General features: G+C 41.3%; 1 protein-coding gene across 2 annotated transcripts in view; it reads left to right on the top strand.

The window, feature by feature from the left end:
* LOC105532081 (myb/SANT-like DNA-binding domain-containing protein 3) overlaps positions 1 to 17,868 on the top strand; it is a 166,613-nt gene that overhangs the window by 14,295 nt on the left and 134,450 nt on the right. Inside the window, exons 2-3 of one of the 2 annotated variants that reach the window (XM_011970183.1) lie at positions 275 to 725; positions 8,798 to 9,964. In XM_011970183.1, the coding sequence (XP_011825573.1) occupies positions 308 to 725; positions 8,798 to 9,207 (828 nt within the window). In that variant the 5' untranslated portion in view covers positions 275 to 307 and the 3' untranslated portion in view covers positions 9,208 to 9,964. Of the gene's footprint in view, positions 1 to 274; positions 726 to 8,797; positions 9,965 to 17,868 lie in introns of those variants that run through there. The other variant, XM_011970172.1, reaches the window with a different exon arrangement.

Below are 17,868 nucleotides of genomic sequence, written 5' to 3'. Positions count from 1 at the left end.
AAAAAAAAAAAAAAAAAAAAAGTTCAACTTTTCTTTTTTTGCTGTTATATACCAGATAGTCACAGTATAGCTAGCAATCCAGTTTGAAGTAAAACCCCATTCCTAGTACATTTCTAAATATTCTCCAGAGTCCTGAATATCATAATTCAACATGAATGAAAAAGAAAGTACCGTATTTCAGACAAGGGAATCAAGTCAGGAATTAAGCTTCAGTGATTCGTAGGCATTGTTTTTGCTGGAGTTGGTAATCATTGCTTCAAACTTCCTTTTACAGGATAGCTAGCGGCCAGGAGAAATATAGTGGAAAATGCAAAACAACGAAATTATAAAGCCTGCCAAATACTTCTCAGAATTGGAAAAGAGCATCCTGCTGGCTTTAGTAGAAAAGTATAAATATGTGCTGGAATGTAAGAAAAGCGATGCGCGAACTATTGCCCTTAAGCAGCGTACCTGGCAGGCGCTGGCCCACGAATACAACTCTCAGCCCAGCGTGTCCCTGCGGGATTTCAAACAGCTGAAGAAGTGCTGGGAGAACATCAAGGCTCGGACCAAAAAAATTATGGCCCATGAAAGGAGAGAGAAAGTGAAACGGAGCGTCAGCCCTCTCCTGAGTACCCACGTCCTAGGGAAGGAGAAGATCGCCAGCATGCTGCCGGAGCAGCTCTACTTCCTGCAGAGCCCCCCAGAGGAGGAGCCCGAATACCACCCCGACGCCTCAGCCCAAGGTATCCGTTCCTGATGCCAGTGTGCACGCTCTCACTGGGTACCTGTTTGACATTTTAATTTTAAAATCCTCCATTTTGAGGGAACTTCTGAAAGTGAAACTTTTGTATCAAACTCGTTTTTCCTAATTCAAGATCTCAGGATTATATAGGACATTCAAAGTCATAGAGGTGGGCGCAGTGGCACGCCTGTAATCCCAGCACTTTGGGAGGCTGAGGCAGGAGGATGGCTTGAGCCCAGGAATTTGAGACCACCCTGGGCAACAAAGTGAGACCCCCATTTTTACAAAAAATAGAAAAAATTAGCCGGGTGTGGTAGCATGCACCTGTAATTCCAGATACTTGGGAGGCTGAGACTGCAGGATCACTTGAGCCTGGGAGGTGGAGGCTGCAGTGAACTGCACCACTGCACTCCAGCCTGGGTGACAGAGTGAGCCCTGTCTCCAAAAAAAAAAAAAAGTATCTAAAAACAAAAGTACTTGTTTACATCATTGTGCTAACTCTCTTTGAGACTTTATTATTACTTAAACATAAAGAAAAATAAGGAACTGCATTAATGGAGTTCTCATTCGTGAGGTGCTGCAGTTGCCTATCAACCTATCTCAAATATGTTACAGAGAATTTTATGAAGATTTATATTCATCCACTCCATTTCACTTTTTTCAAAAAATATTTTTGGAGGTCCTTATTATTTGCAAACCATTGCAGTAGGCCACTCAAAAGGCCATATTAAAAGAGCCAGCTGGCTGGGTGCTGTGGCTCACACCTGTAATCCCAGCACTTTGGGAGTCTGAGGCAGGAGGATCACCTGAGGTTGGGAGTTTGAGACCAGCTTGACCAACATGGAGAAACCCCATCTCTACTAAAAATACAAAATTAGCTGAGCGTGGTGGCGCATGCCTATAATCCCAGCTACTTGGGAGGCTGAGGCAGGAGAATCGCTTGAACCTGGGAGGCGGAGGTTGTGGTGAGCCAAGATAGTGCCATTGCACTCCAACCTAGGCAACAAGAGCAAAACTCCGTGTCAAAAAAAAAAAAAAAAACTATTTCAAACTTTAAAAAAAGTGTGGAGACTAATATGATGAATGCCCATTTTAGCATTCACCCAGTTTAAAAACCAGCATTTTTAGCCATTTATACTATTGTTTTGGTTTGTGGCACCCCAGGGATCTTGAAAAACTCCCAAAAAATTAACTTTTAAGTTTAATATACTTCCATTAAAAAGAGAAAAATATGTCATACGTAATTCTTAGGGGAAAAATCACTGTCATACAATGAAGGATGCAGTGATAGTGTGTCATGGCTTCAGAAGGTTGGAATTAAGGGACTATTGAAATGTCTTTAGGCAAGGGGAGGGTGGAAATGCACTCAGATAAATTTCCAGCAATTCCTGCTTCTTTTCAGACAGGAAGTGGCCAGTTTATATAAAAATTTATTGCAGTTTTCTGAAAACAGACATTGAAGCAGAGGGTGTTTCCTGGTGGGGGACAGAGGGTTGTTCATAAGGTATGTCAGGGACCCAGCAAGCACTTCCCCAGGATAGTCTGGTTCTCAGCTTGCAGGATGGGAAATTCACTTGTCAGTGTCTCCAGAGTAGACTGAGCTCTGAGGGACTGGCTCCTGTTAATTAAGAGTAACAAGAAGCAGTCCAAAGCCAGGCATGTTATCTGTGTAGAGTGGAAAAGATAATTGCCAAGTGAATCAAATACATGTTTTTGATTAGCACCTTTTTTTCTGTCCTGTAGGCAGACGATCCTGGAGAAGCAAATTGTGATCAAAAGTTTGCTTACTGATCATTTGACCAAGGTTAAGTCCAGGAAGCCAGTTGCGTAACCATAGTGGTTTATGTTATGAACTTCATGCATCGATTTCCAGTGTAGGAACCTTGTGTCTGGGTTTTGATCCCTGAGTTCCCAAGCCAGGGTACCTCCTAGCAGACAGTTTATGGGGGCACTGTCAGCTCTCTTTCTTATGCCTCCTCATTGCTGCTTCTGTCGTGCATGGACTCTCACTGCTAATTAATGGTGTCCTTGTTTTGGAGATGTTTATAGCTTTAGCCAGTTACTCTCTGTTCCTCTCCATCTTGCTGGCTTCAGAGCCATTCAGCTTCTGTGAGGCTGTGGAGGAGTGTGCTGGGGGAGGAGGGAATGGATCAGCAGGGCTGCTCTTTATATTGCATATGTTCCCTGGGAGATACTGCTGAGGACCATGCTGGTGTGAGCTGCTTTCTGTTCATTTTGCAAACCTGTGATCCAGATTATTGTATATTGATTTCATAGGGTTATTCTTAGGGGGCCTGGACAGTCTTATTTCCCCATTTTCAAATTCTGGGGTAGGATCTAGGAAAGTTCATCCCACAGATTTTTTTCTCTTTCTTTTTGGAAGAAATGATGTAATTTATTTACTCATAAACATAATTTATAAATTTTCAGCAGAAGGGAATAAAGGTACATTCTCAGTGTTTTCCTTGTAGTGACGTTTAATAGTGAATCAAGTATAAAGGGATTTATTTTAAATTGGATGTTTGTATATAGATGACGCTGGGGACTCCCCTTTTTGCTGGTGATTATTAAAGCATAGCCAAATGCTCCTTGCTCCTGTGTCCAGGTCCTATCTGGACGGTGGTGGAGAACCTAGTGTGTCCAAAGGTAATCTGTTAATACTAGTAGGTATGGTACTGGAACTCTTTCTATACAGTAAAACAACTTTGAGTTCATTTCACTCATTTTGCATTTCAATTTTTTTTCAAAAAAGAAAAAGAAGCCTGGAATTGTCAGTCATCCTTTCTGGGAGTTGGTGGGAAAAAGGTAGAAAATCTGCTCTAGAGTTATGGCCCTCGTTACATCTTGTGTATTTGACATAAGGAATGTGTGTGTGTGTGATCTTTCTAACACTGTGCTGTCTAATACAGTTGTCACAAGCCACATGAGGCTCATAAGCACTTGAAATGTGGGTAGACCACATTAGGATGTGCTATAATTGCGCACACCACATTTTGAAGACTTAGTACCAAAAAATGTAAAAAAACCTCATTAAATAATTTTTATATTGTTACATGTTGAAACGATAATATTTTAGATATATTGGATTAAAAAATATGTTATCAAAATAAATTTCATCTTTTTTTTTTACTTTTCTAATGTTACTCTGAGGATATTTTAAATTATATATAAATAGCTTATATTGTCTTTCTGTTGGACAGAACTGTTCCAACACCTTACAGGGTACCTGTTACAGAATTAGGTACTCAGGAATTTGTTGGAATTTATGATAAAACTGTTAAACAGGATGGACTCTAATAGTATTCCACTAGAGGCCTCTCTGTAACTACTTTTTGGTATGAGATAGTTTCAACTGTGTCATCTTGATCACTGTCCCTTGGATATACTTAGCTTTGTCAATGACTTTCTGAAAATGTCCATCGTATTCCAACACACTAGTCTTAAAATTTAAGTATAACACTTAGGTATATATTAATATTTGCAAAAAAACCCCAATATCTCCTCTTTAAATATATTAAAACAATTTACATCCTGCAGATTTTATGATGTGTGATAATTTGGCTTTGACACTTATCTTCCATTATTTTGAGGGAAACTGTGTACAGAACCAACTAAGGGAGCCAACAAAATTTGCTAGGAGTGGCTGGGAGGCTAGGATAACCAAAAGTCAAATACATTTAAGAAAACTAAGCTTTGGAGTAGCACCCAAATGTCTTAGGATAATTTATATTTAATTTCACATTCTATGCTATAAAGTGATACTTGATAACTGTGAACATTTCTTAATAAATGCCATTATTATTATTGTTCAATCCTAATCTTTGGGGGTGAGATCTCTGGTACCAGAGGGCTGAATTACATTTCCAGTCGTGGCACACCAGCCTCACTGGTCTGTGAAAAGCCTTTCTTTTGTTAGTTAGGTGTTTGCTCCATTTTTATTCCATTTTTTCATTTTCTTCTCCTGCACCTGAATCATTCTAACATGCTTACATATTCTTTTACATGTTTTGTGTGCATCTATTCTAAATTTATATAGATTTAAATTTGTGCTAGAGATACCATTTTCTCTGCTTTTTTCACTTAGAAGAGTCTTTTTAAGATCAGTTCCTAGGCTGGGCACAGTGGTTCATGCCTGTAATCCCAGCACTTTGGGAGGCCAAGGCAAACGGATCACTAGAGGTCAGGAGTTCAAGACCGTCGTGGCCAACATGGCAAAACTCCCATCTTTACTAAAACTACAAAAATTAGCCGGGCATGGTGGCGCACACCTGTAATCCCAGCTACTTGGGAGGCTGAGACAGGAGAATTGTTTGGGTGCCAGAGCCAGACTTCGTCAAAAAAAAAAAAAAAAAAAAAAAAAAAGATCAATTCATTGCAGTGTGTAAGTCTAGTTTCTTTCTTTTAGTTAATGTGTTATACTCCATAACATGCATCCACCCATCTTATTTATCCACTTTCCCAGGCAGCCTTATTTCCTGTATCTGGGATTTAGCCTGTTTATAGTTTCCTTCCCATCCTTTTGCTGTCATGGTAGGTTTTTCCTGCTGATATTAAACTTACTCCAGTTGTCCAAGTGAAAGAACATCCCCTTGGCTTTCCTGGTCCCAGGAAAGCTGTTGGGATTTCCTACCCTTTTTGCATAAGATTGAGTTGTTTTCTCCTTCAGGTGGCTTTGTTTTGCCTCTGAGAGAGATTACATGGTGGGTATTTGCAGCACAGTGCCATTCCTAGGCTAGTCTTTTTCCAATTAAGAGAGGATTCTTCCCATCTGAACAGTAGTTTCTATTCATTGGAGCAAATATGTGTGTGAAAGTTAATTAACTATACCATCGGGCCTCTTTAGTTGAAAGCCCCATCTTCTGCCAGAGTCTTCTTAAGAGGCCTGGCTTTTTTTCCTTTAAAATTTGGATGTTAGCACACATTTAAACTAAAAAGAATGGTTTTAAAGAAGAGTCATTTTTCTGATCCCAGACGCAAACATACTGCCTTTTTATGTTCACAGCTCTAGAAATTTAGAGATCGAAATGCATGATACATACCCATATTCTTAATAAGAGATGGTTTTATAGTGGATACAATTTGGAGGCTGCATTTTAAGATATGTAAGTGATCAGCTAAGCAAGTGGAAGAGTGGGAGGCTGATTATTGTAGTGGTTGAGTTTGGATTTTAGAGTCATACAGACTTAGATTAGAATCCTGGTTCTTTCAACTAGCCATGTGACCTTGGATTTATATTTGGTTTTCTATAATAATACCTCCCTCATAGGGTAAGGATTAGATGAGGTAATGCTATAAAGTGCTAGCCTAGAACCTGGTTAGCTGCTCAAAAAACAGTAGGTGCTATCATCATCATCATCACTGTCATCATCAGGTCTCTAAAGCCTGGAATTGTTGAGATGAAAGTGAACATTTAGAAATTGGAAGAGGCTGGCGCAGTGGCTCACGCCTATAATCCCAGCATTCTGGGAGCCAAGGCGGGTAGATCGCTTGAACTCAGGAGTTTGAGACCAGCCTGGGCAACCTGGCAAAACCCCGTCTCTACCAAAAAATGCAAAAAATTAACCAGGCTTGGTGGTGCATGCCTGTAGTCCCAGCTAGTTGGAGGCTGAAATAGGAGGGTCACTTGAGCCTGGAAGCCAGAGATTGCAGTGAGTTGAGATTGCGCCGCTGCACTCCAGCCTGGGTGACACAGTGAGACCCCATCTCACCAAAAAAAAAGAGGAAGAAGAAGAAGAAATTAAAGAAATTGGGTGAGACAGCAGCATTGTTAGGGGATGAACTTTAAGGACTCAGAGGAGTATCCAGAACTATCCCCTGGAATGAAATCAAAGAGAAAAGAGACTAGAGGTACCACAAAATGTCTAATGTGTCCAGTCTTTAAAGAAGACATTTTCCAGAATGTCTTCCTTTCTAGATCCAGAACTAGAAAGGAAACAGGTGAGGTAATGCTCTTTGCAGTTGAAGCTCACACCTGAGGGCCCTATTCTCAGTGTTAAGCCTCTCCCATTCCTTTGTCCTGTGCCTTGGATACCCACACAGAGCACTGTTCCCTCTCTGTGGTTGGGCGTGTTAGGAGGTATGTGACCCACTGCAGGTAATTCATCCCATACACATTTCTTACATGCCCAGCACCATACCAGGCCCTGTGCCGGGTTCTACATGAGGATGAGCAGAAGCAATCTCTGTCTTGAAGTTCTCAGAGACTTAAAAGGGAGGTAAACTGCCAGTTTTAACAAGTGTTCTGCCAGAGGTAGGCCCAGGAGGCAGTGGGAGCATGAAGGAAGAGCTGTCTTTGAGGCCAGAGCTGTCTCCAGGAAAGATTTCCAAGAGACATTTTCATTATTTCTGAATGGCACAGAAGTGGTTTTTTTTTTTTTTTCCAACCTTCTCTTCCAGAAGTAAGATTTTTACCTTTTCTTTAATCATAATTACGGACCAGTTATGGTTGTTACTTTACCTCTTGGAGTGGAATAATTAAACAGTAGCCATTTTCCTGTTATTAACAGGGTATTATGAATTAGGTTTCCCCCAGTAGCTGTTAGCATTCCCAGCATCTCATCTTCCAGAATAATGGAGTGGACGTAATAATGTAATCAACTCTGTTAATAAATTGGCATTGTTTTTCTCCAAGGAGAAGATTCTCATTATTGGAAATGTAAAGCTTCTCAAGAAAGCCTTAGAGTCACAGCTAGAAGACTCCATGGGTTAGTGGAGTTAGTGGTTTCTTTATTGCAACTCCCTTAATTGACACTGATGTTACTGCTCTATTAAGAAATCAGGGCAAACATAGCACCTACCAAACATGGTATCCTTTTGCATCCATATACTCTTCGTTTTATATTCAAGGGTTCAGCCAATAAACATTTACTAGGCATCCACTGTGTACCAAACAAAGTAATTAGTACCCAAGGATTAAAAAAAGAGAATGTCATGGTGCCAATACTAGTGTGTGTTAAGTGCTGTAACAGAGGAGTACATATAAAGGAGAGACCTGAGGTTTCACAGAGCAAGCGGCATTGGTTTTGAATGAGTAGGAGTTGGGGGGAGGTTAAAAAAGCAAGACTACAGTAAGTGGAGGGACAGATAGCCTAACTTTAAGCAGAAGGAACAGTGAAACAGAATTATGAAAAAAAGCATGACCTTATAAAGGATGTGAGTAGCTTGTGGTAGGAGTGAAGGGTACACAGGGCATTTGGAAGAGTCAGACAAGAAAGGAAGGTCAGCATCAGGTTATGAGTTTACTTAGGGTAGATTAAGAACAGCCACGGATGGGAACCCCCAGGAGAATATGAAAAGGTAACAGGTGAGTACAGCAAGAGTCTCTGTACATCAAGAAGACTTAAGAAGGAGCAATCAGAGAGGAAGGCATCTTAGAAATTAGGCGAGTCATGGTTCAGAAGCTAATGGAGGAAAGAAATTTCAAGGATAGTCAAGTACCAGAGATAGGTTGAGTAAGAGGGACATTGAAAACTCCCCAGATGGCAGTGCTGGAGAGTAAAGGGAAAATGTTTGTGAGGGAGTTAAGCCAGGGAATGTAGGCTCATCTTTCAAGGAACAGCATTTACAAGATGGCTCTCCAGGGTAAGGGCTAACACCTGTGACCAGGAAACAGCAATAGCACTCTTGCAAAGATTACACATATGTGTTCATAGCTGAATGAGAAGTTGGCAAAGGATGATCAGACTGATAGAGAACTTACTTTGAAGATCCACACTGGCCTTGCATTGTGGTCCTACGCTCATCAGAGTTGGGCACATTTCAGTTTAGAATATCAACATAACAAGGTCTCCGATTCTTGATAAGCATGGTTTCTGACAACGGATCCCATGCTTCGAAGTTCTAGGAAATAACCTAACAAAACCCCTTGTCATTATTTCTTAAGAAAAAATTGCTTTTGATTTGTGGGTTTTTAAAAAGTCAGGTGTTGCTAGGGTGCCTGTAGACATGAAGGCCAAAGCAGACATGGTTTTAGATACATCCTGTAATGAAGGACCCTGTCATTTGAAATAGGATTGGTTTTTTTTCTCTGCCTGTAAAATCTTTGAACATATGTTTTCTGCTACTGTTTTTCAGAATCATTTGCTGTTTCAAATAGAGAACTGTGCGATGATGAGAAAGAGTTCATACATTTTCCAGTATGTGAGGGGACCTCTCAACCTGAACCCTCGTGTTCAGCTGTCAGAATAACAGCCAATAAAAACTACAGGAGCAAAACCTCTCAGGAAGGTGCTTTAAAAAAGATGCATGAGGAAGAACACCATCAACAAATGTCCATCTTACAACTGCAACTGATACAAATGAATGAGGTGCATGTGGCCAAAATCCAGCAGATAGAGCGAGAGTGTGAGATGGCAGAGGAGGAACACAGGATAAAAATGGAAGTTCTCAATAAAAAGAAGATGTATTGGGAAAGAAAACTACAAACTTTTACCAAGGAATGGCCTGTTTCCTCATTTAACCGGCCCTTTCCCAATTCGCCCTAAGACTTTGGGGGTGGCTCTCTTGTAATTAATCTGTGTTGGCAAAGAATGTTTGGAACATGGACTTGCGGTCAGTAACCTGTAACAGAGCTACAACTAGGAAAATTAGAGTGGTAGTAGTCACTTATTTAAGAATTCATTCAGGTAAACAGCTGCACCCTCTGTACCCCTTAAGTGGCAAAGAAGCTGTTATAGTCTTCTGAAAATTATCACTATGAGTGCTATAATTCTGAATGTAATGTCTCTTAATTAGAATTCATACAAGAACCACGTGTGAGTGTTGTTGTTTTTGTTTTTTGTTTTTTGTTTTTTAAATCAAATGCAAGTGTGACTATAAAGGAGTGTGGCTGTTTTTTTTTTTTTTCTTTTTAAACAGACAGCAGAACTTTTCTATCCAAATGAATGCCCTCCCATCGAAAGTGACTGTCCTGGGAGGCTACACGTTTCTCCAGTGGTGATGCTGTTGCTCAAACTTGCTAGAGGTCTTCAGGGAACCTCCATGGGAGCTGCCACACTTTTTAAATTTTCTCAGTATCATCCTCTGAGTATGGATTTTCTGTTTTTAAACAGCCCAGTGTTTAGAAGGGTATTTTCTAATGTGGCTCATAAACCACCTTTTAAGGCCTTTTCTTTTCTAAATAATTCTCCAACAATGGTAGTTCTGTTGGAACTAAGGATGTAACTACTTTGAGGGAGAAATGTTCGTTTAGATTTCTACATTCTGGTATGTGGGTTTTATTAAAAAAAGAAAGACTTGCAATTTTATAGTCACACTGTGTATGTTTTTTAAAGGTGCTGCCTTCCCAGCTGTGCTCCACTTTTTGTCTTCTCTCTGTAGTTTCCTCCCAGCTTTGTACTACTGAGTTGATGGTTGCCCTTGCTTTTAGTCTTTAGCTACCAAAGGAAAGGCCCTTCCCTCACCATGCTTATGGTGCTAGCCAGTAGTAATGCTTTGTAGCTGGCATTACATAGTTAGCATTGGGCCTTTTGAGAATCCATTACCAACGTATTTGGAAATATGGATTGATAAATGGATATTTTGACTGAGCTGCAGTATAGCTTCTCCTGTAGCCTCTTGTTAAAAACAGCACTGGGAGTTGGGGACAGCAGTAGTTGGAAGCAGCAAAGTGACACTTAAGTACCAAGGCAGATCAGCAGTTTCTGACAATGAGAGTTCAAGGCCGTGTGGTGGGGAAGGAGGAGTATACGTGGCAGAGTCCACATAAGTGATACAGGCCTTGGAATCGGGGCCTGAATTCTAAGCTCAACTCTCCCTCAAGTTGCTGTATGAATGTGGGTTAAACTCCTTTTAACCCTTGGTGTGGTGTTTCCTGTCCACAGAACAAGGGAATTGGGCTAGATAATGTTCCGAGTCTCTTACAACTTCTTGGCTATGGAGTGGTCTGTATAGTCTTAGATGGGTACTGCCCACATCATAATCAGCTGGAGAGCATGGGTCAATAGGGAGAAATTGTTTACTGCAATGGCTAAGCTTCCCTCCTGCATAATTTTGGAATTTGGGGGCTGGGGACCTTAAGTTTGGTAAGGTACACATATACTTGCTATTTATGCATAGCACACAACTTAAAACAGGTATGAATTTATTTTTAACACTGAATTATATTTTCAATGTCTCAAAGGAACTGGTTATTTGAAGAAAGCCTGTGAAGACTAGTCTTCTTTGAAAGAAAAGGTCCTTTTGTGAGGATTTATGTTCTTAATTTAGTTTTTACCAAATGGACCCTTTTAGAGAAAGAAGCATCGGGATAAAGTCCCAATCTTCAGTGGTTTGTGGAAGACAGAACCAGATGCTTCATGCCCTCCTACCCTTTTAGGATTAGGACAGGGAACAGCAGACCCTAAACATACATGTGAACTGAGCAAAGATTGCCTTTGCTTCGCCTATTGACACATCTAAGAACCTCATTAATATAGAGAGTACAGAGTGGAGTCTGAGATTCTACATTTCTTACAAGTTCCTGGTTTATGCCAGTTATACTTGTCTGGTTACCACACTTCTGAATAGCAAGGTTTCAGAGGACTCTATGAAGTTTTTATTTCTCAGAAATTTGGCTTAGGTACATCTTTACATACAGTGGTGCTAGATATTATTCTCTCAGAACTTACAGCTTAACCACACAACAATGCAGAAGAACACAAAAAAATGCTTGCACACAGTAGTGTGTATTTTAATGGAACTATAAAAGCATTGAACTGATTCCTAACTTTATGTATAAAGGATAAACCAGCAGCCTAAAGCACCTTGCTCTACTGTTAATGGTACTTACGAGTTTCTAACAGTAGCTTCCAACCTTGGCTATGCATTAGAAATAGCATTTTATAAATAATTAGTCCCACTGCGTCCCACTTCCAGAGGATTCTGATTCAATTTACCTGGGCTGGGTCCTTGTCCTCTGTATTTTTCCGAAGCTTTACAGGAGATTATGATGCATAATTGGGATTGAGAATCACTGATAGAGCATTCACAAATGTGTCTCATTTTATTCTTCATCCCGTGAGGCCGTGCAGAAGGAAGGAAATGACACTCAAAGAAGAACCACCTGGTGTCAAACCCATAGCTAGCGAATGGCAAAGCAGAACCTCAATCCCAGATTTCTTGACTCCAAAATATATAGCCCAAACTGCCTGCCCTTGTCCCATTCCTTGAGCTCTATCATGGATTGGTTTTATCCTGAGAGTCAGATCACATTACAGGGTACTTGTTGCAGTGTCTCCATTTGTGAACAAGTATATCACAATTCATTTCACTTTTGAGCAGTTTCTTACCTGAGGTAGAAATGCAATAACCGTTTCTTAGTAGGTGCTGTAAGGGATAGACAGGTAAATATTAAGACACAGTTCATCATCCCCCACCTTGGCAAATCATGGACACAGCCCAGTAGGGAATATAAGGGTTGTACACAGCTATCATGTGCGTGATCACTGCATGTCTTCAAAGTGCGTTTGTACCTCAGCAGAGAGCTCAGAAGCATGAAGAAAGTCCTCATGGAGGAGATGGCAGTGGAGCTAAGTCTTCAGAGTTGGCATTTTGTCAGGTGGAGGTTTGGAAACAGAAGAACTTCACTAGATGCAAGGTCCTGTTGAAGATTCAAGATAATGAGACACATAATTGAGAGGGAGTGAGAGCATGGGGAATTTCTGAGTTGGGGCAGTAACATGATCAGAACTGTACCACAGGAAGAAAAGTAGAAGAAGAACTGAGTGGAGAGAATACTGGAGTAGGGGATACCAGGTAGGAGGGTTTGTCCCTGGTTAGGATGAGATGACAGCAGGACCCAGAAGAGGTTGCACTAAAAACCAGAGAGACAGCCGGGTACAGTGGCTCACACCTGTAATCCCAGCACATTGGGAGGCCGAGGCGGCTGGATCACTTGAGGTCAGGAGTTCATGACCAGCCTGGCCAACATGGTGAAACCCTGTCTCTACTAAACGTACAAAAAAATAGCCGGACGTGGTGGCGGGCGCCTGTAATCCTAGCTACTTGGTAGGCTGAGGCAAGAGAATCGCTTGAACCCAGAAGGTGGAGGTTGCAGTGAGCCAAGATTGCACCATTGCACTCCAGCCTGGGTAACGAGCGAAACTCCGTCTCAGAAACAAAACAAAACAAAACAAAAACCAAAAAACCACAAGGGAGAGCAGTGCGAAGGGCATTGCCAAAGTGGCATCAGTAAGGCTTGGCAGTTGACCTTGTTTGTTGGAGAGAAGGGATAAGATTTTAAAGCTACATGTCTGAAAGAATGATGCTGCTGATCGAAATAAAGGAAGAAAGGATGTATTTCTGGCTCCAACCTGTCCTAGGAAGGCCTAGACACAGATCAGTGCTATGCCTCCCTCTCAACCTCAAACACCAACACCTCCATGCATTTCCTCTTTGGCTACTATGTCTTTTCCCTGACTTCTGCTTTTTCAGCTCTCTGGGCTGCCACTTCCACCTGTTCATCTGACTTAGACCCTCCCTGCTGGGTCCTTGGTCATCTACTCATTTGGTGCTTCCTCTGCCATCAGTACTTCCATTGCAGCTAGTGGGATGTAAATCACCATCTCTTATATTTGCTTCCCACTAGAAAGATCAGGAGAAGTTATTTCTTTCCCTTGTGCTCCAATTTTTCTCTAGACAGTTGGTATCCATAATTTTAAAAAAAGTTCCTTGTTGTATAAACAAGCATTGGCTGAGAGGGGCTGTTAATCCACATCATGTCCCTTTTTTAAAAATTCATGCATGGAATCCTACATTGTTATGCATCAAAATCTCCCGAAATGTCTTAGGATTTTTGCAGTGAGAATATTAAATGCATTGTTTTGTTTTGTTTTGAAGAGACTAGACGTGCAGAGGAAGAGAGGTGGCATGGTGGGAGGGTACATTTGAGTTGTCAACAGCCTCTGCAGTGTCAGATCAATTACATCAGCACTTGGACTGGACCACGGGAAAGGAATGATTCTGCCTCCTGGGAATGTCAGAAGGACCTGATGATTATAGTTGGCAAAGCAATGAGGAGTGGCTTTGAATGTCATTGCTAAGAATTACCCTTTGAGTAGCATTTCTGGATGTCTGAGCTTTTTAAATGACAATTCTTTTCTGCTGTGGCTTTCCTTTCTGTTGGACTGGTTCCCAGAGGGTCGTCTTGTTTGTCCTTGCCCTTGCTTTTGTATCAGTTCATGTTTTCTCTTCTGTCATCTTCCTTCCCAGCCCTGTTTCTCTGCCTCCTCCTTCTGCACTCACAACAGCCTCCCCTCTCCCCTGTTTAGAGGTGGAAGCATGTAAGAATGCGTGTGAGGGGGATGCTTGCCAAAGGACAGCATATTCAACATCTGGTATCAACAAGGTAACATTTAGCCTTAGACTAGCCAAACTACTGATGACCTGCTTCAATGCTGCATCTGCTGCTTTTTGTGTTGATGGTACTCAGAAATCATGGGAAAGGTCTTCAGTGATCCGTGACTGCAACAAATCATTTTCCTAATTGTGCCGTATATTATGCCCCTCAACACAACTTACTAATCTCTGCCTCAGTTCCTCCATCTGTGAAAGTGGTGTAATACTTATCTACCTCCCTTGAATGTTGTGAAGATTAGTATATGTTGGTAAAGCACTTTTAAAATAAAGAATGATATAAAGCATTTTAATATTATTGTTGTCTTTGGGATGTGGGTGCCCTCCTGTAGAGAGGCTGCCCTGTCGGGGAAGTATCCCAGGTGTACCATGGTTTAGGAACACCCAGTGCATAAAACTTCCAGTGTAACAAAAACAAGAGTGTGATTGTTTCCTTTCTTTCTTTTTTAACCTCATCTCAGGCTCTACTTTCAGATTACTTTCTTTATGAAAAATTTCAACATGGCATTTCTTTAAATAGGCTTTTGGTGCATTTAGCATGAGATTCAATTTATAGAAGTGAATTATGCAAGATTTAAAAGAACACATCTATTGAACCTCTATTACCCAATGTAACTGTTGGGTTTGCAAGCTGATCATTAATCTAACAGTGAAGTTTATCATCATTAGGTGGAAAACTTTGGTTTCTGCATTATCCAGATGTCCAGATTGTATATGAAAGTTCTCTCACTGTAGGTACTGATTGGAACGGACAGAATGGTGATCTTGTTACTTCCGAATGAGAGGATCTGCAGTTCCACTTCTAAAATGCCCTTACAGCACAGCCAGTTTTGGGGGAAAGGACTAACCACATATGCTCACTAAAGGGCTGACAGTCAGTCCATGAGATAGGAAAATGGAATATAGGTTCTCTTTCTTGACTCCTGGTGACTGCTAAGAGATTTAAGTCAGCTCTGGTCTGTTTTCTTTTCTATGGGTTTGTTGGGAGGAAAATTCAAAATCCTGTTATTTAAGAGATTGGTTTTTTTATGGCTGGGCGTGGTGGCTCACGCCTGTAATCCCAGCACTTTGAGAGGCCGAGGCGGGTGGATCACGAGGTCAGGAGTTCGAGACCAGCCTGGCCAACATGGTGAAACTCTATCTCGACTAAATATACAAAAACTAGCCAGGTATGATGGCGTGTGCCTGTAATCCCAGGTACTCGGGAGCCTGAGGCAGGAGAATCGCTTGAACCTGGGAGGCAGAGGTTGCAGTGAGCAGAGATTGTGCCATTGTACTCCAGCCTGGGTAACAAGAGCGAGACACTGTCTCCAAAAAAAAAAAAAAAATCGATTTTTTAAAATCAAAAGACTACCTGCTATGGGGGAAATACTCTAAGTAGCAGTGGAAGGTAAGGCTCTAGTTCTTTTCCTGTCCCATCATCTGGTTCAGCTTCCAGCATAACAAAAAAGGAAATTCAGAGGCTGGTGCTGTGCATATAGATTTAGATTCTTATCTATGAGTCTCCAAAGAGTTTCTTGAAATGGGCTGGTTGTTCTTCAACATTCTGTGGGACTGGAGGCAGTTGCTCCAGTCACTCAGGCATTGAGAAATCTGGGGTATGACTGGGACAAATGTCTCATGTGGTCACCTTTATTTCCAGGCTGAAGGGGCAGGAGCTATCCAGGGGAAGCTCTTCTCAGGGCAGAAGTAGAAAAGGGCAAGCCCAACTGTAGAAGAACATTTTATGATTCAGTGTTATATCTGCTAACATCTCCTTGGCCAAAGCATGAAGCTCTAAGGAGGAGGGAAGTAGACTCTTCCTAAGAAGGTGAGGAGAGGAGGAACAGTAATCTAACCTACCACAGAATCACAAGTGGGAAGGGAACTAGGGGGATACCAAGGAGTTGAGATTATATTATAAATCAAGGAATGGGGAACCCCGGGAACAAATGCGTCCTCATTCCTCTGATTTTCTACTGAGACACTTCTTCATTACTTCTTTCCATCCTCTAAATTTGTTTTTCATTTAGTGGGGGAGACTTTAAAATGGTGATAATAATAGAATACCCTTCATAGGGTTGTTGGATTAAATGAGTGACATATGTATTTAGAATACTGCCTGGTATATGATAAACATTATACGTTTTAGCCTTTTTTTTTTTAAGGTCATATGGCTTCTACATGGGGATGGAGAGATTTGAACCCAAGTGGTCTGGCTCCAGAGTTCATGCTTTTAAGAATGACAATACAGACCAAGCACGGTGGCTCACGCCTGTAATCCCAGCACTTTGGGAGGCCAAGGCAGGTTGATCACCAGAGGTCAGAAGCTTGAGACGAGCCTGGCCAACATGGCGAAAACCCATCTCTACTAAAAATACAAAAATTAGCCAGGCGTGGTGGCGCACGCCTGTAATCCCAGCTACTCAGGAGGCTGAGGTAGGAGAATGTCTTGAACCTGGGAGGCAGAGGTTTCAGTAAGCCTAGATCGTGTCACCTGACTCCAGCCTGTGTGACAGAGTGAGACTCCATCTCAAAAAAAGAAAAAAAGAAAAAGAAAAAACAAGAATAACAATACATCTGGGTGTGGTGGCTCATGCCTGTCTGGAATCCCAGCACTTTGGGAGGCGAAGGTGGGAGGATCACTTGAGCCCAGTAGTTCGAAGACAGTCTGGGTAACATAGTGAGACTCTGCTTAGAAAAAAATTAAAAATATTAATAAAAAAGAATTATAATATACAGCCTTTGTATTCAGCATCTGACTTCAAATCTTAGCTTTGCAAAGATGTGACCTCCTGAGTATTAGACCATCATCAGCAAAATACCTACTTCTCAGGATTGCTGTGATCTCATGAGAGTACAAATATGGAAGAGCCTTGAAAATTGTAAAATCGAATCCCCCAAAGTTCCACAAAAACAACCCCCCCAAAACCTCTAACTCTCTATTCTGATCTTTTGTGTTTGCAAGAGTCTAAGACTATCTCTTCTCCCATCACAAAACCTCATCTTCAATTGCCTTCCAGCCTCCTCACTCTGATACTCCTTTAACACAATCATCAGTCTCTTAGTTTCAGAGCCAGGCTCTGTGCGATTTCTTCTGTTGATCTCTCTACCTGGAATACTCCCAGCTTCTCTGCAATCCCTTCCCATCACCTATGCTGCTGAAATGTTACCCAGTCTTCAAGGTCAAGTGAACAACAGGACACACTCCTAGAATCTGGGCTCTGGTTCTAGTTTTGTGGGCAAGTTACTAGGTCTCTCTGGATACTAATTTCTTTGTGAGAGAAGGGTGTTGGAGATGAGGATCTCTAAATTCATGTTCTAATTAGTCTAATTCTGAAATTAAACTAACTTTTTCAATTTACTGCATGTAACCCAAGTTATCAATTTTACCTTCTCCTTAAAAGATAATGTGTACATAAATGGAATTCAAATACTACATGCAAGTGGATCAGCCCCCAAGGTTGAAAGCACCATTCATGAATGTTATTGATTATTGTATTACAGTTAAACTGTTTATAAATGCAATCTAAATATAGGCAATACAAGAATTTCTATATAATGGGAACAAAAAGGTTGTTGCTTCTCCAAATGTAATTTTCCCGACAAAATGTAATTGACTGCTGTTTCTTTCAAACTGCCCAATTCTACAGATTATAGGCCACTTCTATTTTATAAATTTCCCCGTTCTAAGGCAATCATGTGCCCAGAATATGTAGATTTTTGTATATCCTTTAAAAATTCTAGGCCGGGCGCGGTGGCTCACGCCTGTAATCCCAGCACTTTGGGAGGCCGAGGCGGGCGGATCACAAGGTCAGGAGATCGAGACCACG

This window comes from Mandrillus leucophaeus, unplaced genomic scaffold (genome assembly GCF_000951045.1).
Source record: "Mandrillus leucophaeus isolate KB7577 unplaced genomic scaffold, Mleu.le_1.0 Scaffold1200, whole genome shotgun sequence".
Classification (NCBI taxonomy): Eukaryota; Metazoa; Chordata; class Mammalia; order Primates; family Cercopithecidae; genus Mandrillus; species Mandrillus leucophaeus.
The sequence above is the reverse complement of the archived record's forward strand: the minus strand, read 5'-3'. Positions and strand labels throughout refer to the sequence as shown.